Source organism: Lepidochelys olivacea, assembly GCF_965140295.1.
Source record: "Lepidochelys olivacea isolate rLepOli2 genome assembly, chromosome: 1".
NCBI classification, from domain to species: Eukaryota; Metazoa; Chordata; order Testudines; family Cheloniidae; genus Lepidochelys; species Lepidochelys olivacea.
Genome location: NC_140411.1, coordinates 212,206,075 through 212,232,786, shown reverse-complemented (window position 1 = coordinate 212,232,786; position 26,712 = coordinate 212,206,075). Strand labels below are relative to the sequence as shown.

Below are 26,712 nucleotides of genomic sequence, written 5' to 3'. Positions count from 1 at the left end.
TGTTACTCCAAAACCTATAGTAAACTAAGTTTCTCTTCCACAACCACCTTCTACTTCTGGTCTCACTTGAAGCTCAGTTCCAACCCACAGACCCTCCTGCTTGTCCAGTCCTGAGCTCCCTTTGTACACCTTTGCTGATTATTCCTCCTCCTCCACCACCACCCTTAAATTTATCTTCTTACTGCTTCCCTTAGTTTGGCTCCCCATCTTCCTCTATTGCAACCCCTCCCTATAGTATCTGGTTTCCAGCTTCATAGTTTGTCACACCAACCTTAATATTGAAATGACACAAAACATTAAATGTTTTCAATTACCAGACACAAGCACTCAGACAACCTTAATTCCATTTTATAATTCTCCCAGAGAGTTGCAAGTCTGTCTTGTATTCTCCTTCTCCACTGATTCCCCATCTGCTACAGCTCACAGTTTAGTCATCTGTCTTTCAGAACCCTCCAATGAATTGTGACTTCAGTAATGCTGAAGTTACCTTAACAGCCGAGAAGTGAAGTTGCATTGAAATTTGTCTTTAAAGGATGATTAATCCTTTTAATACACACTACTTCCTGTGTTTAATCTCTACATTTAATATACACCCTGAACAGGTAAATTTTCTTAGCCAAAGGTTACTAATGTAACTTAAGCAGGTGAAATTTAGAGAAACCCTTTTTGAAATTTTCCCTGAAGTCAGGTTGTTATCAGGCTCTTGTAGGAACAGCCCTGCTGGATCAGAGCTGGGGTCAAGAGTGCTTTCTCACAGAGGGGCCAGTACCAGATCCTTCAGAGGCAGGTGCAAGAAACCTGGTGTAGGCAGATCTGTGGTACTCTGTCCCCCATTAGTTCACATCCTGATTTCTCACAGTTCGAGATGGGCTGAAACCAAGTATAAGATTTAATAGCCCTTCCAAAAAAAATTATTAATGATAACTAGATATTATTCAGTGCCTCTCTGAATGTTGCTAAATTCCCATCCCCACTCTACTCAGCTCTGTCCTTTGGTGCATCATCTCGTAGCTGTGTGGGGAGTTACAAGGGGAAGTGAGAGAGACAGGATGGATGAGTTTATATCTTTTATTGAACCAAATTCTGGGATTGACATAGCTACAACACTGCGTACAGTAAGGGGATGTGAGGCAGACTTGTGGTGGGAAAGGGAAAGAGGGTTGTGGACACAGTTGCCAACTTTCACATGGTAAATAAGCACCCCGATTTTCACAGTAAACTAAAAATGAAGCTAATTCCATTTCAAAACAAGCCAATCCCTAAGAACCCCAACACTCTATGTGACTAGATCCCCTAGTGTGCAGTCTGGGACTGGTGGGCCTGCTGGGCACCCCTGACTCTCTCACCCTGCTTCCCCCCTTGCCCCTGCTTGCCAGGAGCTGATCAGAAAAAAAGAAGCATAAAGCTACAAGCCAAAAACTAGCCAACAAGCAACTCACAAGCTAATTAAGCCAAAAACAAGCCCAATTTCTGTAGTTTTTTTTTGCAGGTTTAGCATGTCTGGTTGTGGATAGGGTCTTGGGCTAGTGGATGCCAGTTTTTCTGTAATGAAGCATCAGCAGTTCATTAGCTTCGCTGAAATTTCTGCCATAGGGAGCCCCCGATGTACCAAAGCCTCACTGGAGACACAGAGCTGAATGAGGAGTTCTGTGGTGTCCCAGGAGGAGCAGTGTTGCATTGAGAAGTTATTGCATCAAGAGTTAGCCTCGGTAAGGAAGTTGTGACAGAAGAACTGAGTTCATTTCCCTCCTTCCTCCAGTTGTGGGGATAGCAGTTGTGACTGGAGAATTGAAACTGGAGTAGCAGTGCTCTCTTGGAGGAAGTTTTAGCCAGTGTTCTGGCAGAGAGCAGTAGTTTCCATTCTGATCCAGTGGGAGGCAGGAGTTGGAAATGTTTGCTGCTTGGTTTGTACCCCAGCATGGAACACTGCTGAGCCCTTTGTCTGCAGAGGGACATAATGGAAGAATTCTGGCCCCTAGGAAGGTCAGTAATAGGTCTCTAGTCAGGTGACACAGGGCTGTCTCCTTAGACCTGGCTACAACTTTGGCTCTTACTCTGCCTTGTGTACCTTCATGCCTTGATGGAAGAGCTTGAAAGCACTGCTCATATGGAGGCTACAAACCCTATCAGAGTGCTCCAGAGGTTATGTCTACACTATGGACTTTGTGCTACTGTAAGGTCTCCTGTGTAGCCGCTCTATGCCAGCAGGAGAGAGCTGTCCTGCCAACATAGCACTGTCCATACCAGCACTTTTGTCAGTGAAACTTACGTCAGTGAGGGGGGGGGGTGTGTTTTTTCACACCCCTGGTGGACAAAAGTGCTAGTGTAGACAAAGCTTTAGAGTTTCTGACCATTGCTGCTCCTTCAGCCTATAAGGCATATGCTTGAGCTATCAAATTCTGCTATACAAAATATGGCTCCAGCAGCAATGTATTGACTGCTCAGCCTACCTGCAGCCACCCACTTTTTGCTTCCCCAAATCTCCTGTATTCCTTCTGTTCCATACCTCTTGTCTCTTTGCTTTCCCTTTCTAATCCTATCAGTTTCTCCTAACTTGTTTCCCAAACTTTTTAACCTCATTTTATTAGTAGTTCATATCCTGTCATTCTAATAAAGGATGGTGTGTTTGTGGGTCAAGCTATGAACATGCTACATCTGCTCTTAACCTGTGCCGGGATATAGAAAGAACCTCTCCTTTTCCCTTGATGGGATGGGGTAGATTGTACCTCAGCTCAGGTTTAATCTTGAGAATCTGTGGAGGACTGATGGTAGAAAACACCTGTGCCACATGCACACTAATCATGGGTGTTCCCAGGGCTGTTGCAGAGGCACTGGGATCTTTTTCCAGATACGATGGTTGATTGTTAGGAACTGAGCTAACTGTCTTCATCATCTACAAGATGAATGCAAGTACTTCCAGGGGCTTATTCATTAAATCTGTATCATCTGGAGGCATCCTAGTTATGGTTCCATCTTGATTTCCACTTTGGTGGGACCTTAGCCCTGTAACTACACCAAACAATTCTTGAATAAATTGAATGTTAGTGAAACAGCATTAGTGAATCTTTTAAAGGGAATGGGTAAAATAAAGGACATATCTCCTCCCAAAGCATAACTGCTTTCAGTACTGTGACACAACTCAGGGTTTTCTGATTTTTTTTCACAATCTCTACAAAACAGATAAAATTTGTTAGTAGTAGATGGAACTGCAAGGTGGCATGGCAAGGAGAATCATAGGACTAGAAGGGACCTCGAGAGGTCATCTAGTCCAGTCCCATGCACTCATGGCAGGACTAAATATTATCTAGACTGGGGGTTGGGACCCCTCAGGGGGTCGTGAGGTTATTACATGGGGAGGCTATCAGCCTCCACCCAAACCCCGCTTCACCTCCAGCATTTATGATAGTGTTAAATATAAAAAAGTGTTTTTAATTTATAAGGGGGGATTGCATGCCCTTGGTGAATCCATGCTGACTGTTCCTGATCACTTTCCTCTCCTCTAAGTGCTTCAGAATTGATTCCTTGAGGACCTGCTCAATGATTTTTCCAGCAACTGAGATGAGGCTGACTGGCCTGTAGTTCCCAGGATCCTCTTTCTTCCCTTTTTTAAAGATGGGCACTACATTAGCCTTTTCCCAATCGTCTGGAACCTCCCTGATCGCCACGAGTTTTCAAAGATAATGGCCAGTGACTCTGCAATCACATCAGCCAACTCCCTCAGCACCCTTGGATGCATTGCATCCGGCCCCATGGACTTGTGCATGTCCAACTTTTCTAAATAGTCTTAACCTGTTCTTTGAGGGCAGCTCACCTCCTCCTCAGACCGTGCTGCCCAGTTCAGCAGTCTGGGAACTGACCTGTCTGTGAAGACTGAGGCAAAAAAAGCATTGAGTACTTCAGCTTTTTCCACATCATCTGTCTAGGTTGCCTCTGCCATTCAGTAAGGATCCCATTTTCCCTGACCTCCTTCTTGTTGCTAACATATCCGTAGAAGCCCTTCTTGTTACCCTTCTCATCCCTTGCTAGCTGCAATTCCAATTGTGCTTTGGCCATCCTGATTTCACTCCTGCCTGCCCGAGCAATATTTTTATACTCTTCCCTGGTCATTTGTCCAATCTTCCACTTCTTGCAAGCTTCTTTTTTGTGTTTAAAGAAAGGAAGGAAGTTTCCATTGTTTGGCACATACAGCTGATCTGAAGTGCCATGCAGTGCTAGCTTTTGGGTAACAAGCATTCTCACAATGGCAATGAACCTTTTCAGAACATTTTGCCAGTCAAGAGACTCTGATGCAATCTTCTCTTGATGCTGATCATTGATGGTGGCCTTTAACCTTAGTCTCATCTCAAGCTCTTTCCACCTATGGACTGCTCTCTGGTGATTTGGTGCCTTCTCATGGCATGCCAGATTTCTAGCCAGATTTTTCCAGTCCTTTGTTCCTATAGAACCCAATGTGGCTGGAATGTTAGACTGGAAGAGTTTGCAACAAAAACAGTATGCAGAATTCTGGGTTTTTGAGTACATAAGCCATGGCCTCTCCACTTTGTCACCATTGGGGATTTCATGCCAGTAATGTGTTGGATGGAAACTTCTATTTTCATTGTCTTTGGGGAACATGAAGTTTTTCACTTGCTGTGGCCCATGCAGTACAAGGAAGTCCCTCAGGCTACTGCTTAAGTGGGTCCACAGTCCTGGATCATCTAGACTTAAGGAACTAAACTCAGCAGCAGCTGTTTCTTGTGCCTCCATCACACTCTTCTCTGATCTACACTTTTCTTCAGGAATGTGCATGGTTACATCCATTTGAGATGGAGATATGGATGCTGCAGTAGCTGCCAGGTCACCTGCACTCTGACTAATTGGAAGATCAGGCATCTCCTCACCACTCACATACTCACTGGGGCCAGAAGGCTCACCATGAACATTTGTGTCTATGTATCTCAGGAGAGCTCCTTCCTGCTTAGCTAGAAAAACTTCCTGTGCTTTTTTTCTTTTTCTGAATGCTGCCTCAGAGGGGTGTTTTCTTCTTTCATTCATGACAGCTGTTCTGTGCCAGGTATAGTAGCTCTCAACACTCTACTGAAGGGGACAAATAAGCAGGCTGGTAGCAGGCCCTCAGCGTCTTAAGGGCCTAATTGGCTCCTACTACAGTTGACTGCCTGTTCTCCTCAAGTGGGTTCAGGGAAGCAGCAGGAAACAGGAAGCGCCCTGAGAAGCTGGTATTAATCAGTCCAGGCTCTTGGGGGTGCTAGAGAGGTACCTAAGAGGCTCCTCCTCTCTCTCTCTCTCCCTGCAGCTCCTGCTGCTTTCTGTTATTCCCTCTCCCCTTTTCTGCGGCTTGCCTGTTATGTCTCTTGTGTCCTCCTTCCTCCAGCACAGCACTCCACCATCTCTGTGCATCTAGAGCAGAGAGAATACATACGCACCAGCAGCAGACACAATTTTCTACACTCTGGGTCCAAGTGCCTCCCCTCACTCGCCCAGTCTGGTACCTGAGGCAGCCACCTCAGTTCGCCTCATGGTAAGGCCAGTCCTGTTTCCAGGTACAGAAGTTAAGCTGACTGGTCTGTAATTCCGTGGGTTGTCCTTATTTCCCTTTTTATAGGTTCGCACTATATATGCCCTTTTCCAGTCTTCTGGAATCTCTCCCATCCTCCAGGACTTTTCAAAAATAATCACTAATGGCTCAAATATCTCCTCAGTCAGCTCCTTGAGTATTCTAGGTTGCATTTCCACAGGCCCTGGTGACTTGAAGGCATCTAACTTGTCTAAGTAATTTTTAACTTGTTCTTTCCCTATTTTAGCCTCTGATCCTACCTCATTTTCACTAGTATTCACTATGTTAGACGTCCATTTGTCACCAACTTTCTTGGTGAAGACCAACAAGGAGTCCGGTGACACTTAAAGACAAACAAGTTTCATGTTCTCTGTGTATATAAAATCTCCCCACTATATTTTCCACTGTATGCATCCGATGAAGTGAGCTGTAGCTCACAAAAGCTTATGTTCTAATAAATTGGTTAGTCTCTAAGGTGCCACAAGTACTCCTTCTCTTTTTACGGAAATGGACTAACACGGCTGCTACTGTTAAGGAAAAGTTAGCACATGTGACTCCATTTTGGTTTGGGGCCCACCATTGTCTACAAGCAAGCACATCATGCACCAGGAGGAGTGTTCCTTTGACACTGCATCCCTGTGAAAATCCTCCTCCTTGTCTCAAGCCTGCCTTGACTCCCAGTATCTGTTTTTTGTCAGTCTCTAACTCCCTATCTCCTGGCCTTTGATGTGAGGCCTCCCATCCTGATAATAAAAGTTACTGATGCATGGCTTTAGGACCATGCTGTGTAATTAACATACTAGTTTAGCACGAGGAATGCACCAAGCAGGGATAGGTGGTAGATAAGAAAAGGGTTTGTTTATTGGCTAAGGTTTCCGATGCAGGAGGGCAACATGCTTTGCTAAAAAGTATAAAACCTTTGTATAATCTGTATTCGGGGTCCCCTCCTGGCTAGCAGGGGGGCACCACGCTCGAGCATAATAAACTTGGTGTTTTTTGGGAACTCTGCAGTTGTGGACTTTATGTGCCTCAGCCTAGATTCGAACTGTGCGTGTCCTACCAGGTGTAATTCGCAGCAGTTGTGTGCTTGTCCTATCAGGTATAATTTGTAACACTACTCTGAAACAAGTCATTAAGCACTTCTGCCTTTCCACATTTTCTGTTTCCCCCCCACCCTTTGAGTAATGGGCCTACCCTGTCCTTGGTCTTCCTCTTGCTTCTAATGTATTTGTGGAATGTTTTCTTGTTACCCTTTATGTCTCTAGCTAGTTTGATCTTTTTTTTTGTGCCTTTCCAATTTTCTCCCTACATACTTGTGTTATTTTTATATATTCATCCTTTGTAATTTGACCATTTCCATGTTTTGTAGGACTCTTGATTTTTAGATCATTGAAGATCTGGCTAAGCCAGAGTGATCTCTTGCCATAATTCCAGTCTTTCTTCCACAGTGGGATAGTTTGCTCTTGTGCCCTTAATAATGTCTCTTTGAAAAACTACCAGCTGTCTTCAGTTATTTTTCCTCTTAGACATGCTTCCTATGGGATCTTACCTACAAACTCCCTGAGTTTGCTAAAATCTGCTTTCTTGAAATCCGTTGTCTTTATTTTGCTGTTGTTGCTCCTACCATTTCTTCGACTCATGAACTGTACCATTTCATGATCATTTTCACTCAAGCGGCTTTCCACTTTCCTATTCAAAACCAGTTCCACCCTATCTGTCAAAATCAAATCTAGAACAGCCTCTCCCCTCCTAGCTGTCTTCACCTTCTGAAATAAACAGTTGATCTCTATAGAGTAGGAGAGGCAAATGAATCCACACACTGGAGCCCTGCACCAGGAATCACGGCTAATGCTTGGGAGAGGAAGGGTGTGTGGCAGAAGTTTGGCTAGTGTCACCTGCCGCTGTGGAGTCTCCCTCTGAGTCACGAAGTGGGGGGGCGGGCGATAAATAGGCTATGTCAGTATTCCGCATTGGGGGGTGGGGCGACAGTCCTTAGCCCCAACTTCTCTCAGGGCTGAACCACTTTGCTGTGCTGCGGCGGCGTCGGTGCACCAGGCTGTGATGCGGGGGCGATTATTGTTTTCAGTCTGATGCGGCCACACGCCACCGCTATGATGACGTCTTGCTGCAGCTGATGATCTCCGGCCGCAGCTCGGCCCTGCAATGACGGCGTCTGCTCCCGGCTGGACTTTCTGCGCTTCTTTCTCTAGTTTACAGGGTCCTCTTCTCTCCCGTGTAAACACTCATCATCCGGCTCCCGCTGCGCAGCTTCCCCTAAATTCAGGCCGCGGGGCCTCGAGGGGTTGCCTCGCCACGCCCATGCCAACCGTCGGCTGCAGGGGGGGAGGGGTTAATCGCCCTTTAAAAGGGGTGGGCGTGGCCTGAACGTGCGGTGGCGCGAGGCCAGGGGCGGGCACGGTGCTCGGTCCGGGGAACGGGCCGCGAACGTTCTGAGTGGGCCGGAACGGGGAGGCTGCAGCTCACTGCACAAGGGGTTGGAGCGCCGCCACGCGGCGCTTGGCGGGAGCTGGGCTGTAGCTGTTGGGTTGTGCGGACCGAGGGGGAGCGGCGGGACTCACAGGGTGCCGAGGCTGGCGCTGAGGGAAGCGCTCGGCCGCCGGTGTGAAGGGACGGTTGCAGACAGGAGGGGGCGTGGCCGTGTGCTCTGGCGGCGTTGGTTTGGCCAGGGTGGGCGTGGTCAAACATCGCCAGACTCTAAAGGAGGGGGCGGGAGCGTGGCGGCCGAAAGTCCAGGCAGGCGGAGGAGCGGAGCCGGGGTAGACGCGGAGCTCTGAGTGCGCGTCCTCAGCCCGGCGCAGCGCCGAGCCATGTGAGTATGGGGGGGGGCGCGGCGCTGGGGCGGGCGCAGAGCCGCGCTCCCCAGGGTGCCGGCGCCGAGTGGCGCATTGTAGCAGCTGTGGCTCCGCGGCCCCTGAGCGGGGATTGGGCGCTGCCCCGTGCGAAGTGGTGGCAGCGGCCCCGATCTCTGCTGCAGTCTCGCCTGAGGCTGAGCAGCCTGTAGGGAGGGGAGGCTCCTCTGGCCCGCAGGATGGGCCCGCCATCTCCCTGGGACAGGGGGGCTGCCTGCGTGCCACCACCGGCCGCCTCTCCCCGGCTGCCTCAGGACTGGCCCCCCTCCCCTCAGTTGGTGGGAGTCTCGGCTGGCACGACATGGCCCTTCCTGCACCTCTGCCTCTGTCCCATCAACGTCTGTGGCCAGACCCGCCCCGCACAGCGGCCTCTGCACTTCTCCAGCCAGTGCTCACGCCAGCCTGCCCTGCTCTGCCCGGCCAGCAGCAGCAGCCCGTGTGTCGTGTCTCGCCCCCAGCAACCTTCCCGTGGCCCCCGCAGTCCCCGCCCAAGCCTCAGGGGCCGGGGCTCTCTTGCTGTGCAGGTGTCCTAGGCAGAGGCTCCACCATGGAGTCCCATGTTCTAGGGGAGTGCCTGGGGATCCTGCTTCGTGCTCCCCCGCCCATGAGTGGTGTCTGTCGGGCAAGGCACTAGGTGGGTCTGGCTCCATGCAGCTGAAAGTAAGAGGTGCGTATGAGGGGAAGGGCGGGGGTAGCGTCTCTCTGTCCAGGTTGTAATGGCGTTTGGAATGGGCTCGCCTCCCCCTGTAGAGGCTTGTCTAGGATTCGGAGGTGGCTTGTCTGCCCTGTGAGGCCCAGGGAGCTGCTCTGAGAGTTGCCCCCCCCCAAAAAAAGAGAAAAATCTGCAGGCTCTAGTTGTCCCTGCTCAAGTAGTGGGGTGGTGCTGGTTAGTTTCTTGGATGATGTGGGAGGGGAAAGTTTGTCGTGGTCCTGTGCGATGAATGCTTCAAGTAGCTGCAGTCCCCGGATTGGCTCCCTAGACAGGGAAATGCAGCCTTGATTCCTAAATGGCAGAAATCAGTTAAAGATGACTGTGGGGGCAGCAAGATACTTGTGTTGTCCAGCTGGGCAGATCTCAACAGCCTGCCTTGTGATTCCAGTCCTGCATGCACACGTGCAGGTTTACTGCTAGATTCAATTCCCTTCCCTCGCTTCTGTTTCTTTTCTTTAAAGTTGGCCCTTATTTGTTGTTGCCTGGCATTAGGCAGCTATGTGCCATAGAATCATAGAAATGCAGGTCAGGAAGGGATCTTGAGGTCAAGTTAAGTCCCCTACACTGAGGCTGGGACAAGTAAACATAAGTCAGGTCCAACCTGTTTTTAAAAACCTCCAGTGGTGGGGGATTCCACAACCTCACTTGAAAGCCTATTCTGGATATCTCGCCTGACTCTCCCTTACTGCAGAGGAAGCCCGTTATTACTTTTCCTAGCTCAGTGGACATGGAGAACAATTGATCACAAATCTCTAACATCCCTTAACATATTGGAAGCCTGTTATCAGGTTCCCCCTCACTAGTCTTCTCAAGACTAAACATACCCATTTTTTTAACCTTTCCACGTAGGTAAAGTTTTTTTAAACCTTGCCTTTTTTGTTGCTCTCCTTTGTATTCTCTCCAGTTTGTCCACATCTTGTGTCTAGAATTGGACGCAGGACTCCAGCTGAGGCCTCATCAGTGCTGAGCAGAGTGGGACAATTACCTCCTGTGTCTTACATAAAACACTCCTGTTGCTAATGTCATTCTGTGATATATTCTTTTTTGCAACTGCATCACGTTGACTCATTTTCAATTTGTGATCAGTTATAACTCCTAGATCCTTTTCAGCAGTACTACCACCTAGCCCAGGGGTGGCCAACTTGAGCCTGAGAAGGAGCGAGAATTTACCAATGTACATGGCCAAAGAGCCACAGTAATACATCAGCAGCCCCCCATCAACTCCAGCGCCTGCCAGCAGCCCCGCCAGTCAGTGCCTGCTGCAATCAGCTGTTCCGCATGCGCAGGAGGCTCTGTGGGGGAGGGGGAAGAGCGAGGGCATGGCAGGCTTGGGGGCAGGGGCCTTGAGGGAAGGGGTGGAATAGGGTCAGGGCCTGGGGCAGAGCAGGGGGTTGAGCAGTGAGCACCCCCTGGCACACTGGAAAGTTAGCATCTGTAGCTCCAGCCCTGGAGTCAGCACCTGTGCAAGGAACCGCATATTAACCTCTGAAGAGTTGCATGTGGCTCCAGAGCCACAGGTTGGCCACTCCTGACCTAGCTAGTTATTCGCTATCTTGTAGTTGTGCATTTGGAGTTGTGAATTATATCTACTACATCACGCTTGGTTTTTAGTGAATTTCATCTTGTTGAATTCAAGCTAGTTATCCAATATGTTACAGTCACTTTCAATTCTAAACTTATCTTCCAAAGTGCTTGCCACTCCTCCCAGCTTGGTATCATCCATACATTTTATAAGCATAATTTCAATGTCATTATCCAAATCATTAATGAAAATATTCAGAAGTTCTGGACCCAGGATTGACAACCTCCCCTCACATGGAAACTCACTACATATCCTCTCCCAGTTTGAGATCCTGTATCTGTTCTTGAGCTTTTTCCTGGCTTTTCAGTTTGGGACTTGACTTCTGAGTTCTGTTTTTCTCTTAAATCTGAGGTTCATAGATGGACCCATATTACTCTGTTGGGTATGTCTCCTTGTCTCATCAGGTCTGATCCAGCTCTGCAATCTGCTCCTGGGGCCCCAGAAGGGGGTGCTCTTGGTGGGGGTCCCCCTGGGCCTCCCCCCAACATGAGTAGTAACCTTCGGCTGCAGCAGTCCCAGGCCCAGATGGAGGAGGTAAGTCTCATGAGCTTGGTCTCTTACTACTAATTTGTATTCTCATAGTGTCTAGGACTAGTATGATGGACTAGAATCTCGTTCTTGCTTTTTTTGCCTCCCTCTGTGCCAGTGGTAACACATTCTGCTTTTTTTTCCTTCTTCTTTTGCAGGTGGTGAGCATAATGAGTGTGAATGTGGAGAAAGTGCTGGATCGAGACATCAGGCTGACCGAGATGGATGGCAAGGCGGAGGCACTTGAGGCTGGTGCCTCAGTGTTTAAAACTAGTGCAGGAAAGCTAAAGAGGAAGTACTGGTGGAAGAACTGTAAGGTGAGCCTCCCAACCTTCCAATGAGGCCAGATCTGAAGTTGTTCCATGTCTCCCTCTGCTGCATCCAGAGGCCACGGGGTGTGTGTGGCGGGGGGGGGGGGGGCACATGCAGGGTCACATGCCTCCCCGGATTGCTCAGTCACATGATGCAGCAGGGCCCCTCCCTGTAGAGCAGCTGAGCCAGCAAGCCAGGCATGGAGAGGCAGAGGCAGGAGTTGCAGAAAAAGTTGGGAGCTGCTCTGAAGCACTGCGGGTTTCCCTGGGGTGGGGTGGGGTGGTGTATGACTTGAGTCTTTCTGAGGTGGTGACCCTCCCTCTCTTCTACCCCCTCTCCCTGCTCCTTGTCAGCAGGCACAAGTAGTCTGTGACTGCATCAAAGTGAAGCTGGGGTTATAAGACAGTTGAACTTTGTACAGTTAGGGTTGTGGTTTCAGCATGAAGCTGCCCCAAGCCCTCTTTGGAAGGCAAGGTGCACAGGAAGGAGAATGACCTGGATCTCTTCATACCCTCCCTGAGGGATTGTGGAGTGCAGCCTTCCACTAGATCCCTGCTGCTTCCTCACTGCTCTGCATGAGAGGCCTTGGGGACTGATTGCGGGGGTGGGGAGAAGATTAGAGATTGGAATCAATTGGGTCAGCATCGCATCCATGCCCTAGGATTTGAGGAAAACTTGCTGTGCTGCTAATTAGGATTTGCTGCTCCTCCTTCTTTGGAGATTCCTGATCCAACCTGGACGTTCATCTCTTGGCTGTTGAAGCAGGTTTGTGACACTGGGGGCTGGAAAGAGGAAATGTTGTTTTGCACCAGGCCGTCCTGTATGGAAGGACTGGAACTCTGAGCTTTCTTGTCTCTAGGGTGTGGATGAGATGCTTTGGCAGTACTCCACCCCATAATAACCCCTTCTGAGAGTATTAACCCTTCACCATTTTTCTTCCCAGATGATGATCATGCTTGGAGTGATCTGTGCCATTGTGATGGTGGCGATTGTACGTAAGTACCATATGGAATCTGAATGGAGGGTCAGGGAGCCCCCAACTCTTGGAAAATGCCACCTTCTCCCTTTTGGTTAAGGGACTGAAGGTCTGGGAGTACTCTGCATGTTCAAATGGTAGCTTCTGCCTGCTGGTTAAGGGAAAAGGTACCTTCCCAATGCCTGGTGAAGGATGGAGTATCTGGGAAACTCCACAGGGAAATGGTATATTAAAAATAGCGCATAAAGGACCCAGTCTAAGAGCTCTCCCCTTGAGGGAAATGGGAGAAGAACTCCTCTGTCCCAGTAGAGGGAAGGTCCCAAGTGTGAAAGGCATGGGAGTGGAAGGGTTGGGAAGCCCCTACCCTGGCTGGGGGTTTGTAGGCCTCAGTTGCCTACTGTGGGGCCTTGGTGTAACTTGCCCTCTTGTTCTCTTCTTTTTTTTTTCCTTCTGTTGCATTCTGTCTCCAGTTTACTTTTGTACTTGAGAACATAGCCCCTCAGTCTGCAGTCCACCTTCCCCTTTTCCTGTCTCCTTCCTTGTCCACGCTCCCACCTCCACGTGGCTGCTTCATCTTCAGTTCTTTTGTTGGTTTTGTTTGTCTTCTATGTAAGATTCTGAAGCAACTCTCTTCTGGACCTAGGTTTAACCCCTTCAACACCTGCTGCAGCCGCAGCAAGGGACAGCTCAATTTGGGGGAAGATGTTGCTCCCACTCTTACGTTTGAGGTTAATTTTTTTTAAATCTGAATTTGATTGAGGCATGGCTTAGATGTCACTTTCATCATAGCTGTACCTAAAGGGTGTACTTCAGCAATGTGAGCTTCCTCAAAGCAGTTCCCTGGCTGTGATGAACCCAGAAGGAGGACTGCAGTGTGAAATTGATTAGAGGAAAGCCTCACCTCAGAGGAGAGCATCCGGCCTCAGCTCTTGTGGAGTTTCCCTTTAACTGCTGAAGTCTAAACTAGTTTATGGTGGTCACTTAGCCTTCAGCTCCCCACAGATACTGATGGGTTGTGCCTTGCTCTTGTTGTGGCAGCTCTCCATTTCACAGGAATGCAACAAGAAGGGTTGGTGATCCCTTTTTCCTATGCCACAAGGACAACAGCAGTGGCTATATTAGGGGTTGGTATTCCTGTAACAGATACAGACTTGTCAGGATGTCACCCTGGTTAGCTACTGGCATGCACCTTATTCTGAGGAAATCCAGGGCATGGAGGGAACAGGACTGGTAGGGGGAGTGAGTAGGAATTCTGGATTTTTCTTGCTTCATCAAGCTGTGTACCTCATTCTGTTGCATGAAGGGAGACATGGGTTGGGGGGTCCCAGGTGTGGGGAGTCTCTGTTGCTTAAATAGTCAGCTGAGCAACTGCATCCTGTGTGTTTCTGGGCAAGTCCCCATCTTCTGCTCTGATCTTTCTCCAAAGCCTCATTCTCTGAAGGAGTTACAAAAAACGGTAGTAAAGTAGAGCTCGGCTCTGAGAAAGAGCTTTGGGAAAAGTCTTGAGAACTCTATATTCAGCATCTCTTGGATCTCAGCAAATCTGCCTGGTTCATAAGCCTAAAACTCTTGCTATACGCTAGTGCTAGAAACTCTAGTTTAGACTTTTGAGTCTATACTGGGCTCTCTCCAGAGTTTGTCATCTAGTCCAGCTCTGGGAAGGTGGGGAGTTGGAAGCAGGTAAAACTGTATAACCTTCTGTGGGTAAGTTGCATCTCTTCAGCGATGGGAAAGTGGAGGCACAAAAGAGCTACACAGCTGCTCTGAGTCCTTGAAGTGTTGAGGTGAATTCTGTGGATGAAATGAGCTGCACAGTTTGTGTGCAAGTCCCTACAGAGCCTCTTGTGAGTATTTTGTTCTCAAACAGAATCACTGAGGGAAGAGTGTAGGGAGAAGGAGCAATGCTCCTTGTATTCTAGACCAAAAGGAAGGGTTCCTCACTTCAGGGAGCCCTGGCTATGAATTAGAATGCACTGGGACTTACGTGCAGGGGCCAATGATCCTGGAAAGAAGGATGCCATCTGTGGGGTTTCATGGGTGTGAGGTAGACTGAATGTTAATAAAGGAAGAAAAGACTCTGTTGCAATAGGACATTCTGGGAAGGGTATGGGTTTTGCTTGCTCGCCTCCATGAACCAGCATTTCATTTGCGCTGAGTCCATATGCCTGTAATTCCCTATCTCTCCCCATCTCGGGGAGGGCAAAACCGAAGATCTGGAGTGAAGTAGTCCTCGTTCTGCGTGCCTCCCACTATCCTCTGTCGAACTGAGCTGTGGAAATGGATGGACAGAAGTACATCTGCTGAAGAGGAGCTAGGGCCTGATTGTACTGATGCCATAATTTGGGGGGAGGGCAAGCAAGATGATGCAGGGCTCCCAAGCCAGCAGGTATTGCTCAAATTTTCTTGGACAAGCCCCCTCCCCCATCCCTCCTGTTCTTCTGGGGCTGAGGCCTCTGGGCTGTTTCTTTTATTTATCTTCCTGTTGTTGTTTTGTATGTTGTTCCCCTCTTTGTGGTTCTTTGTGTGCGGGCAAAAAATATTCCCCCACCCCTGTTCTTCTGAACATAAAGCAAGGGACTTGCTTCCCTGGCCACATGGCTTCAGTGGCTGTCTCACACATGTGATTTGTGTCATTTCTCTATAAACACAACTGTAATCTTCTCCTTGGGCATGGATAGCACCCAGCTCATGTACTTTGAACTCTCTCTGCTAATAAACACAATTCTACTCCCTTACTTTGTCTGCTTGGCCTACATATAGGTGGGGAAGGGTGGCCCTGGACTACTGGTGGGGCTGAGGGAGTGGGGGCTGACTCCTTTGTATCTAGCCTGAACTGCTCCAGCAGGTGGGAGCGGGGGAAGGTAGTACACCTTCTGCAATTCCAGGCCTTGTCTCTAGGGCAGTGGTTCCACTCCGGATCTTAAGTGCATAGCTGGTTCTCAGTCATTCTATTTTACTGATCTCAAATTTGCCCTTGGGAAGAAAGGTGACAACCCTAAACCCTGTTACTATCTGTGTCAGGAACTTGGGTTAGTAATTGGTGCTTGTCCCATAGAATGTAATAAAGAGCCTGACCCACCTGGCTTTTCTGCTCTCCACCATCAAGCAGTGTCTTGTGTCCAAGAGGAAAACATTAGGTACCAGTGGTAACTTGTGAGAGGGCGGACAACTGTTCATAATGAGGGTGGGAGGAAGATGCGTGCTCTGCCTCACTGAAAACAGACTTTACTAAGGCTGAAAGTAGTAGAGTCCCGTGCTGTTTAAACTGTGTTGCAACTGGGAGGTTATTAGAGAAGGTTCAGAGGCAGTGTAGGAATGAGGTGCTCAAAGGAGATGTCCATAAACAGGACACTGAAAGACTTCAAGTTTGAATTTAAAGGAGACACTCCCATTTATCAGATGGGGTAGTTAGTGGGTGCAATATGTAGGGAAGGGAGTCAGAGGAAAAACACAACTAGAGAAGAGGGGATTGAGAGCTACAGCTCCCTAAGACAGGGAGGAGGTAATTCCCTTTGAAGAAGAGAGTTGTTAAGGAAACACACCCATCAGGAGAAAGGGGGCATGGTGGTGCTCTGTATCTGTAGTTCCTAAACTGTGGGCTGTGACAGAGTCCTAGGTGTTCTGCTGGGGTGAAGTTCAAGGGGGCATTGCCTGCCCCCCCCAAACTGTGGAGTGCCTGCCCCCTCCCCCCCAGCTGTGGAGTGGGGGCTGGCAATGGTCCCCTGCTCAAGAAGCCTGGAGCTCCTGGTGGGCAGCAGAGGGTGAAGTGGAGCTGCCAAATGGTGGGTGGAAAGTGAGGACAAGGAGCTGGCCCTGAGAGGCAGCTGCTCCCAGGATGATTTTGAGAAGGCCAGAAGGTCCGTGCCTGTTTCTGGTCTGAGCTGCTGCACTTGGCAATCTGTGGCTGTTGGGGGGGGGCCCTCTGGACTACTGGCCTTGCAGGGGGGGCCCCCAGGGCTGGGTCTCGGTGGTGCTGCTTTGTTTCCGTAGGCACAATTATAAAATCGTGACCATCCAATATTGGCTGTACTGAGCACCTGACTTTGCCTGGTACTGGTGGCCCCTGAGCCTGTCTGTCCCTTCTGGGTACGGCGTGCCTGTGAGGGATCAGGGCAGGGCTCCGGGGTGACAAGCTTGGGTACTTAGGGGGCTGCTGAGGTGGAAGGTGTTGGCAGGGACTGGCTGTGTCGCTGGCCCTGGTCCCTGCTGAGGTGAGGCCTTAGGAGAGAGAGCATTTTTCTCTTTCTCATGGGAAACCCTGAAAATTAAATTCCTACACTGGCAGGTAGGAAGAAGGAAGTGGTGGGGAATAAAATTGTAACATATGATACCTATGAGAAATGAGGCGGCTCACATTTCTACCTTCATATCGGAGCTGGTATCCTCCCACAGAGAGCCATTTCTACAGGGTACTGCATGCAGGAGGCATTCTGCAAACAGGGAGGGAAGAACAAGAATTAAAGTTACAGCTTGTCTGACAAACCTTCCCATCCTGTAAAGTGGTTTAATGGGGCGGGGGAGAAGGTGGAGGGGGGAAGGAGGTCATTTCTTGCTTTCCAGCTTCCTACGGTATTTCCTTTAATTTCTGCCATTGTTGGCCACAGTTTTCTGATGTACAACAGAAAAAAGCATGCAGTCAACGCTGTACTGAAACTGTATCACATATAGTTGGTGATGGTGATAGTGCAGGTGCAGCCACGTGCATCATCATGTACACTTAGACTCTCCCAAAGGCACTGGCGTGTAGGCTGTGGCCTTGAACATAGCATTATATATGCTTGGAGACCTCAACAAAGACACAATAATTAAGGCTGTGAGTTTGTCAAGGAAGTCATGGGTTCCATGACTTTCCAGGGCCTCCGTGACTTCTGCAGTGGCGGGTGCGGCTGGCCTGGGGGCTTTCTGAGCAGCTTGGGCAGTCCCTGGGCCAGCTGTACAGGCTGCTGCTGTGGCAGTCTTGGGCCACCATGTCCCCCTTGCCCAACAGGAGTTTAGGTGTGGGAGGTTTCAGGGCTGGGGATTGGAGCGCGAGATGGGGTGAGGGCTCTGGGTGGCACTTACCTTGGGGCTCTCTTGAAGTGGTGACATGTCCCTCACGCAGCTCCTAGGCAGAGCTCTGTACGCTGCCCCGCCCGCAGGTGCCTCCCCTGCAGCTCCCATTGGCTGCGGTTCCCGGCCAGTGGGAGTTGCGGAGCCGGGGCGGAGGAAGCGCACAGAGCCCCCTAGCTGCACCTCCACTTAGGAGCTGAGGGATTTCGCCGCTTCCAGGGAGCCTTGTAGAGCCAGGCAGGGAGTGTACCCCCACTTACCCCCCTTTCCCTCAGCAGCTGCGGAGGTCCTGGGCTGCCCCCCTGAGCACCCCTGTGCTGCCCCCTCCCCCCCCACAAGATTCAGTCAAGGGTGTATAGTACAAGTCATGAACAGGTCACGGGCTGTGAATTTTTGTTTACTGCCTGTGACCTGTCCATGACTTTTACTAAAAATACCCATGACTAAAACGTAGCATTAACAATAATGCATGCAAGATGTCCAGATGCCCACAAAGTGACACTGACAGTCAGGCATTTACTCATTAAGATATCCATGAAGGCAGAGTAGCATTAAAAGTCAAACATAGGTTCAGCTGTCCACAAAAAAGGTAGATACTCAAATTGACTGTCACACATACTTTAAACCAATTCTATAATGAAAAGACAGTGAATTCACTTCAGAAGAACAATGAGAGACTTTGTAAGACTATTTGTTTCATACATGCAAAGACAGAGGGAATCAGAGTGGTAATGATAGTCACATGCATTCACAGAAATGAATGTGTCTGATGCTTTTAGCATGCTATCTAATGCTGCCAAAGTGTAAAAGAGACAGACATCTTTTGTATGTCTGTCAGAGGCAAGTACAGTTGCCCAGAACAGGGTTTCATGCCGTTTGGGGTTCCCTCTGCTTAGTCCATTTGTCATGTATCTTGTCATTTATGTCCTGATGCAGTGACAGGTGGTTTTATAACATAATGGCATCTCTGATGTTGCTCTCCTGTCTCCCAGCATTGGGCACCATGTTGCACATGGTCAGAAACAGACAGAGACACTCCTATCCTAATGGCAGGGCAGTGCCATTATAGTTAAGGAAGTTTCATGACCTCAGTTGAAAGGTTGACCTTTCTAAGTCCTCTAAAATCAATATGTTTAGTCAGATTCCTTTGAAATTTGGTGTGCCACTGAAGGCTACAGGGTAGAGTTAGAGACCCAAATTTGGGATCACTTGAGCTATAGGTTGGGGGGGAAAAAACTGAACAGCCTTTTTCAAAATATTCTAGGGGTGTTTTGTGTGTGTGTGTGTGTGTGTGCACGCGCTCAGACCTGCAGATTAAACTGTTGATGTGATGTCAGCCAAAATGGTCTCAATCTGTTGAGTTTTACCCAAACTAAATTTTTGGGGGACCAAATGTGAAAACAGTATTTCAGAAAATGGTCAATTTTTTTTTGCAGTGTGACTGTGCCATTACAGAAAAGTGTCAGGAGAGTTTCCATTCCCACCATTTTATATGCTTTAAAGCTTGACTCTTGTAAGTGTTCTCAAACCTGTACAGTTACTCGGATTGATATGAAATGTGGTGTGCCTCTAAATATGGGGTTACTTGGCCAAGAGATGCCCAAGTTACAGGGCCCCCTTCCAAAAAATGGTTTCCTTCTGCTGCCTTGTGCTATTAAACTGAGAGAGATTAATGACTGGATGAACCATGCCTTGTTGAGATTGATGACTGTGAACTCACCCTTCAGTTAATGTAACTAAGAATAAATTTATCACAAGCGTCTACCTATAACAAAAGAGTTTTGGACTGAGTGGCTGGAGCTTGCTACAATTTGTGAATTATAGGTAGTAATTTTATTTTGGAGGGGAAATTAGACATGTGAATGCTTCCTGGGAGGGAAGAGTTATTAGTGGGTAGAGGGAGGAATTGGGGGAGAGGGGTTTGGTGCTACAGTGAGAGTAGTGGGTGTATGGGGATGGAGTCTAGGTCAGAGAAGTGTGGGAATTGGAGGGAGGTGGGAGTGGGACACTAGGAAGGGGGAATGTGGGGCTGAGTGGCAGCAGGACTGGGGGACAGCTAGGGGTAGGGGCACCTGGCAGCCCTACATTCTCCCTTTCTGTGTGTGTTCCCAGATCTGGGGGGGGCTCTTGCTCCTTTAGGGGAGTCTGAGGACATGGCTACACTGGAAACTTCAAAGCGCTGTTGTGTGAATGCCCCCATGGCAGCGCTTTGAAGTACGAGTGTGGTCGCGCGTGAGCACTGGGAGAGAGCTCTCCCAGCGATCCTGGTAATCCACCTCCATGAGAGGATTAGCTCTGAGTGCTGGGAGCCTGACTACACTAGCGCTTTAAAGTGCTCGGACTTGCTGCACTCGGGGTGATTTTTTCACACCCCTGAGCCAGCAAGTTAGAGCTCTATAAAATGTAAGTATAGACAAGCCCTGAGTCTCCCTCCCTGCCCCCTCATGTGTGCTGGGATATGAGGGATCTTGCATGGTGGTGAGGAAGGGGGCTGGCAGAGTGGGGGCACAGAGATCAGGGATCTCTGGTGGTGTTTGATCCCCTCTTACTGCCTCCTAGGTGTGTGCCACTATCTGGGGGGCCTATGCCCATCTGTAGTACTCGGCTGTGTCGTCCCGTCCCATTTGAGCTGGGTTGTGGGTGGCTTGCCCTTTTGGGAGGATCATAAGCACCCTCTCTGCTCCCATGTAAGCCAGGATCTGGGGAAGTCCTGCCGCTTTTGATGGGAAGCTGAGAACAAGTATATTTCATGCATATTACACACTCTAATCTAAAGTACTCATGAGGGCATTGGGAACCCCCACTGAGATGGATGGAGCAGTTCACATGCTATTGTTTCAGGCTGGGGTGTTCTTAATCAGCTGGGATCATCGCATTGAGAAGAATGGGCCACTTCACATCTTTCAGAGCCTCCTATACTACAGATGGATGTGTAGAGGAGCTTTTTCCTCCATGGTTCCTCTATCCTTCCTGTTTAAAGGAGGACACTTTTAAGAACTTGTCTTCATTTACAGTGCTGCACCGTGTACTCCTGGGGGAATTCTGCACCAATGTGCGTGTGCATAATTAATGGACCATGCATATTTAAAAATTTTTTGCAGAAAATAGCTTCTGCTGGAAAGTTGCTGCAGATCTGCCTTTTGCCCACCAGAGGGTGCTGTTGTGCTAGAACACAGTCGCTGTTCCCAGCCAGCTAGGGAAGAGAGAGAGCCTGCAGTGCCTTCTTCACAGCGCCTGTTGGCCCAGGTCAGGAGACAGGGGCTATGGGGAGACAGACAGCATGGGGCTGCTGGGAGTTCAGATGGGCTCATAAGGGCTAGTGGGGGGAGAACAGATTGGGGCAGGGGCTGAATGGGAGTGGAGATGCAGAGGTACAGGGAGAGGGAGGTGCAGGGTCACATGAGGATTGGGGAGGGGTGCAAGGCCACACGAGGGAAGGGAATGGCTGAGTAGGGGCACAGACTAATGGGGGGAGGGGGTGCAGGGACACATAGGGATGAGGGGGTTGGGGGTGCAGGGCTAGATGAGGAAGGGGGATGGCAGAGTGGGGGCACAGAGACAAAGAGGGGTGGGGGAGGGGGTGCAGGAAAACAGGGATGGGGGAGTGAGTGTCAGAGTGGGGGTGGAGGGACATATGGGGTGCAGGGACACATGGGGACAGGGGCAGATGTGCGTGACTGAATGGGAGAAGCTGAGAGTCAACCATGGTCTGAATGGGGGAATCTCTCTTAACAATCCATCCCACCCCCTAAAAAAACCTGTCCGATATTTTTCCCACCCATACCCAACAACCTTCCAAGTTCACACCCAGGCTTCTTCCCTGTAATTACTTCCCTCTCCCTCAGCTCCTCTGTTACCCCTCACTCCCCCAAGAGCTTTGCATTGGTTCTGAGGGATGCAGGAAATACGGTTCTGTATTGTAGTTTAAATGAATTATTACTAAGAGTTCTGTATTAATATGCCTAGTAAGGAATCTATTTGACAAAAAATATTTCCTGAATCTTTTTTGTTGTCTGTATTGTTACAGACATACTTGCTGACAGGTATTTTGAAATAAATTATCAAACTAATTGAAACTGGTGTGATTACATTGTGTTATTTTGACAAAATATGCAGCATTTTAAAATATTGTGCACAGATTTTTATTTTTTTTGGTGCAGAATTCCCCCAGGAATAACTATGTTGGTGTAGTTAATCCACCTCCCTGAGAGGCGGTAGCTATGTTGCAGGAGGAGCCCTCCTGCCAACATAGCGCTGCCTACTTGGGGGGTTAGGTTGGTATAAGTATGTCGGTCAGGCGGGTGGATTTTTCACACCCTTGAGTGATGTAATTATACTGATATAGGTATGTAGTGTAGACCTGGCCTAAGTGCTCTAAAATATCTGTGCTTCAAAGATTTTCTTGAAATTTGCAGCCCTTCATAGGAGTTAAGAGTAGGACCCAGAGATAGAAGCCCTGGAAAAAATAGCAGTTTTTCAGAAAGTTTTTAGGTGGGGTTTTTGTGTGTATGCAGAATTAGAGATCAAACTACTGCTGTGATGCACGTCAAAAATGGACTCAATCGATCAATTTTTGTGCAAAGTAGTGCCACCCACTGAGTCTTTGAGGGACCCAAATTGTGAATGGTATTTAAAAACACTTTCACATTTTTGCTTGCGTAGATGTGTAATCTGGGAGGATTACAGTGTGTGCATGTGCCAATAAAGAAAAAGAATGTGAGAGGGTTTCTGTTCATCCACTTTATGCTTGCCTGGATAATATGAGGGAACGGTGCCAATTCCGTTGCCCCATGAATGCCCTGCCACTGATGTTTCTAGTCTGAACCTTTTTACCCTTGTGCAATAAAAATTTAATAACTCACATTGTTTGCTACAAGTTGTCTATTTTTACAGTATAACATGCATTTGTTTTATGGGGAGGTTTATTGTGAACACAGCAAACTAGTCAGTATCCAGTCTAACGAAAATGTCTGTTCTATTGGGTGGGGAGGAGCTAGAGACAGAGGTCTCTGTGTGTGGGAAGGTATCAGTGGGGAGGGCCAAGGAGACAGGTTGGGGCTGCAAAGGGGACTGGAAATTAGGACGGGTAGTAGGTAAACCTTGGACTGGTTGCTTGAGATAATCAGTATTTTTCTAGCCCCTGTGGGAAGGAGGGGGGCAAATGGCTACTTCATTCTCGCATAGTCCGTTGGTTTGACGACGTTTTCGTGCTATCTTTTTTTGAGGATTATTATGGAGTGACTCTGAAATCCAAAGCATGATGCGCATGCTTGTGAGCAGATTAGGCACACAAAGTCATTTGGTGAGCGTCTTGGCAGCTATAGCAGTAACATGATGGTTTTCTCTTGCAGCTAACAGTTGATGATTTCTGTCCTCATCAAAGGCTTGGAGAGCTCGGAGTGTTGTATGTTGCCTTGCTGATCTATTTGACGGAGCCTTCTCGAGATCATCTAGTTTTATTGCACCAAAGTGTATGCTGTTCTTAATGCTGTCCTTGTAGTGCTGTCTGGCGTGGCCTTGATTCCGGTGTCCTTGTGCCAATTCTCCATAGAAAATTTTTCTGGGGAGTCAATGTTCAGGCATCCTAATGATTTGTGCAACCCAACGTAGTTGGGCTTTTATCACCATCGCCTTGATGCTTGTGGCATTTGACTTTTGGAGAACCTCCAGGTTGGTAATTTTGTCTTGCCAGCAGATCCCCATAATGGTGCAGAGACACTGCATATGGAAGGCCTCTAGCTGTTTGATATGCCATTTGTATGGTGTCCAGGTCTCATAGCCATAGAGGAGAGATGCGAGCACACAAGCCTTGTAAAGTTTTATTTTTCTTGAGAGGGTTGTGCTGTGAGATTTCAGGACTTTCTTGTGTAGCTTTCCTAGTGACTGAGACGCTCTCTGTATCCTGTTTGTGATCTCTTTGTCAAGAGATCCATCACTGGAAATGTTGCTGCCAAAATAGGTAAAATTGTCAGCTTGCTTTAGTTGGATTCCACTAATTGATATGCTAACGGGATATGGCATGGAGTAGTGAAGATGATTGATGCAACGCCACATTTTTCTCCAGGCTGATTGTTTTTGGGCGCTTCAGCGAAGCGATCTGCAATGTACTGGAGATCTCCCTCTGTGTGTGCTAAGAGGGCACAATCATCTGCAAAGTGTGCTTCTCTTATTAGTAGTTCTGTTATTTTTGTTTCTGCTTTAAGCCTTATAAGATTGAAGACTGAGATGTCGTGTCTGTACCTGATGTATATGTCTCTGTTGAGCCTGTCTGTAGCATGGTTGAGAACTTGAGTGAAGAAGAGGTTGAACAGTACAGGAGGAAGGACATCACTTTGTTTGACTCCATTTGAAATGGGAAAGGAGTCAGTGAATCCACACTGAGCCTCAGGTAGATTGGCTTCCGAGACAGTTTAGGAGGACAAGAGCAAAGATTTTTTTAGTGACAGTGATAGGAGAGAGATCCCATGGTAGTTATCACAGACCATTTTGCTGCCTTTGTTTTTAAATAGAGGAATAGTTGTGGCATCTTTGAACTCTTGTGGCATTTCTTCGTTGTCCCAGATGTCAGTAAGGATCTTCTGGAGTGTTGTTGACATCTTTGGACCAGGAGATTTATATATTTCTGCTGGTATTCCATCTCTGCCTGAGGACTTTCCTGAGGTCATCATACTGATTGCCTTTTCGGTTTCTTCAAGTGAGTGTGGTGAGTCAAGGTGGTGCTGAATAGGGTTTTGAGGTATCTGGTTAATAGCACTTGTTTCAATTGAGGATGGTCTGTTCAGTAGTTGGCTGAAGTGTTCAACCCATCTCTGTTCTATGCCATGTTTGTCTTTGATGACTGTCCAGCCATCATGAGTGAACCTGTGCTCACCTTTGAAGGTCCATAGACTAGCTTGAAAGAATCAAATAACTTGTTTAATTTGTTTCTGCATACCTTTGAGTGTTTTCTGCTACCTTCTCCCACCATTTATCTTGTATTGAGTGTAGCTGTCTCCGTGTGTTGCTTTGAAGGTGTTTGAATCTGTCTCTCTTTGGGGTGGACTGAATATTATTTTCCCAGTTTTGGAAAGCCTCTTTTTTTTTTTCTTTCAAGAGTACTGTGATTTCCTCCTCATTTTCATCAAACCAGTCGCCGTGAGCCCTTTTCTTCTGTCTGAGGACGTCAGTTGCAGATTTTTGTACTTGTGACATTCTGTACCTTGGGGGAACACCCTGCACCCCCATGTCCATCCTTATAATATGATTGTGTGGTATCCAATGCAAAGTTTGTGATGTTGGGTGTCTTTGGAAGGCTCATGATGCACTGAGCATAGTTATTATAGTAGTGTTATAGGTTGCAATTTCATGTACTTATGACGCTGAAAATGTGTCCTTGTGGCTTAAAACAAGCCTAGGCAAAGCTTTCCAGGAGCAGAGGGGCAGTTCCCTTGATGAGGTGTGACAAGCCCAGCCCAGCCTCACAGGAGCAAAGGACACTGGCCTAGGCAGCAACAAGGGATCTGTTGGACTCTCAAGTGAGTCGCTCCCCTTCCCTTGGTCAGTTTGGGACTACGATGAGATAATGCTCACCTGACTCTGAAGGGGGGGTGGGGCAAAACCAAGAGGGAAGAAAGAACATGATAAAAGGGAGATACATTTGCCATGCTCTCTCTCTTCCACCTCCATCTACTGACACCACCACCACACAACTGAAGCACTGATCAAAGGGGAGAGCCTGGCTGAAGGGCAACCAGCCAGCCTGTGGTGAGAAGCATCTAAGTTTGTAAGGGCACTGAAAGTGTTAAGATCAGTTTAGAATGCGTTTTGCTTTTATTTCATTTGACCAAATCTGACTGGTTGTGCTTTGACTTGTAATCACTTAAAATCTATCTTTGTAGTTAATAAATTTGTTTGTTCTACCTGAAGCAGTACATTTGGTTTGAAGTGTGTCAGAGACTCCCCTGGGATAACAAGCCTGGTACATATCCATTTCTTTGTTAAATTGACAAACTCATATAAGTTTGCAATGTCCAGAAGGCATAACTGGACACGGCAAGATGGAGGTTCCTAGGGTTGTGTCTGAGACTGGAGATATTGGCTAGTGCCATTCAGTTGCACAGTCCAAGCAGTGGCTGACCAAAGGTCCTCACTCATGTAGCTAGGAGCAGCTTACATGCTAGAGGCTGTGCGTGAACAATGCAGGAGTGGGGGTTCTCACAACAGAGCAAGGTAAGGCTGGCTCCCAGAGTCGAAGATTGAAGTGACCTAGTAGATTACTGCTCCAGATAACACCAGGGAAACGTCACAGTACTGTGTCTCTGAATTCCTCCCATGAAACAAGGTTATCACCAAGGTTGGTTTCTAGTGCACTTTGTAGCTTGTCTCGATAGGATGCATGATTTAGTTCAGCAATATCCGGGGATGTCTTGATTGTTTTTGACATTTGAGGCGTGTGGCTACAATGCGTACATTTAGTATTGACCTAATCATTCTATGATCCATCCAGCATTCTGCTCCATCCACACATGGCTCTGGTGATCCAGCCATCCTTTATGTCACATTGTCGGACAATGATGTAATCTATTAGATGCCATTGTTTGGGGTGCATCCATGTAGTTTTATATTTGTCTGCCTGTCTGAAGATGGTATTTGTAACGGTTAGGCTATGTTCTGCACACTTGCTTAGGAGTAGGAATTCATTTTTCGAATGCCATTTTTTCCAATGACATTTTGCCAGTTGTTATCTTTACCTGCTTGTGCATTGAAATCTCCTACGATGATTAGTTTATCACTTTGAGGTGTTGACTTGATGAGAGAGTCAAGATCAGAGTAGAACCATTCCTTAGCATCATTAGGGCTTGTTAAGGTGGGCGCATGCACTGATGATGGTAGCAAATCACGACTTATTTAGCAGTAGCCCGAGTTTCATGAGTCTTTCATTGATACCTGTTGGAAAGTCTTCAAGACATTGCAAGAGTTTGGTCTTGATGACAATTCCCACTCCATGAATTGTGGTTCTTTTCCCTTCCAAAAGAAGGTGTAGTCCCCAGCTGGTTCTGTAATAAAGCCCTCGTCTACCAATCTGGTTTCACTGAGCACTGCAATGTCAATATCAGACCGGGCTAGCTCTTTTGAAAGGAGAGCTGTTCT

The 26,712-nt window shown here is 48.0% G+C and overlaps 1 protein-coding gene across 17 annotated transcripts in view; it reads left to right on the top strand.

Moving 5' to 3' along the window:
• The first annotated feature begins 7,931 nt into the window (after positions 1–7,931).
• The window catches only part of VAMP1 (vesicle associated membrane protein 1), a 126,960-nt gene continuing 108,179 nt past the window's right edge, over positions 7,932–26,712 (top strand). For 5 of the 17 annotated variants that reach the window (XR_014709987.1, XR_014709988.1, XR_014709989.1 and 2 more), the window contains exons 1-4: positions 7,943–8,384; positions 11,123–11,252; positions 11,405–11,563; positions 12,502–12,553. Coding sequence is in view for 13 of the 17 variants with exons in the window: in XM_084617669.1 (XP_084473795.1) it covers positions 8,383–8,384; positions 11,123–11,252; positions 11,405–11,563; positions 12,502–12,553 (343 nt within the window). In the remaining 4 variants the exon portion in view is untranslated. The other 12 variants (XM_084617667.1, XM_084617665.1, XM_084617674.1 and 9 more) reach the window with 11 other exon arrangements.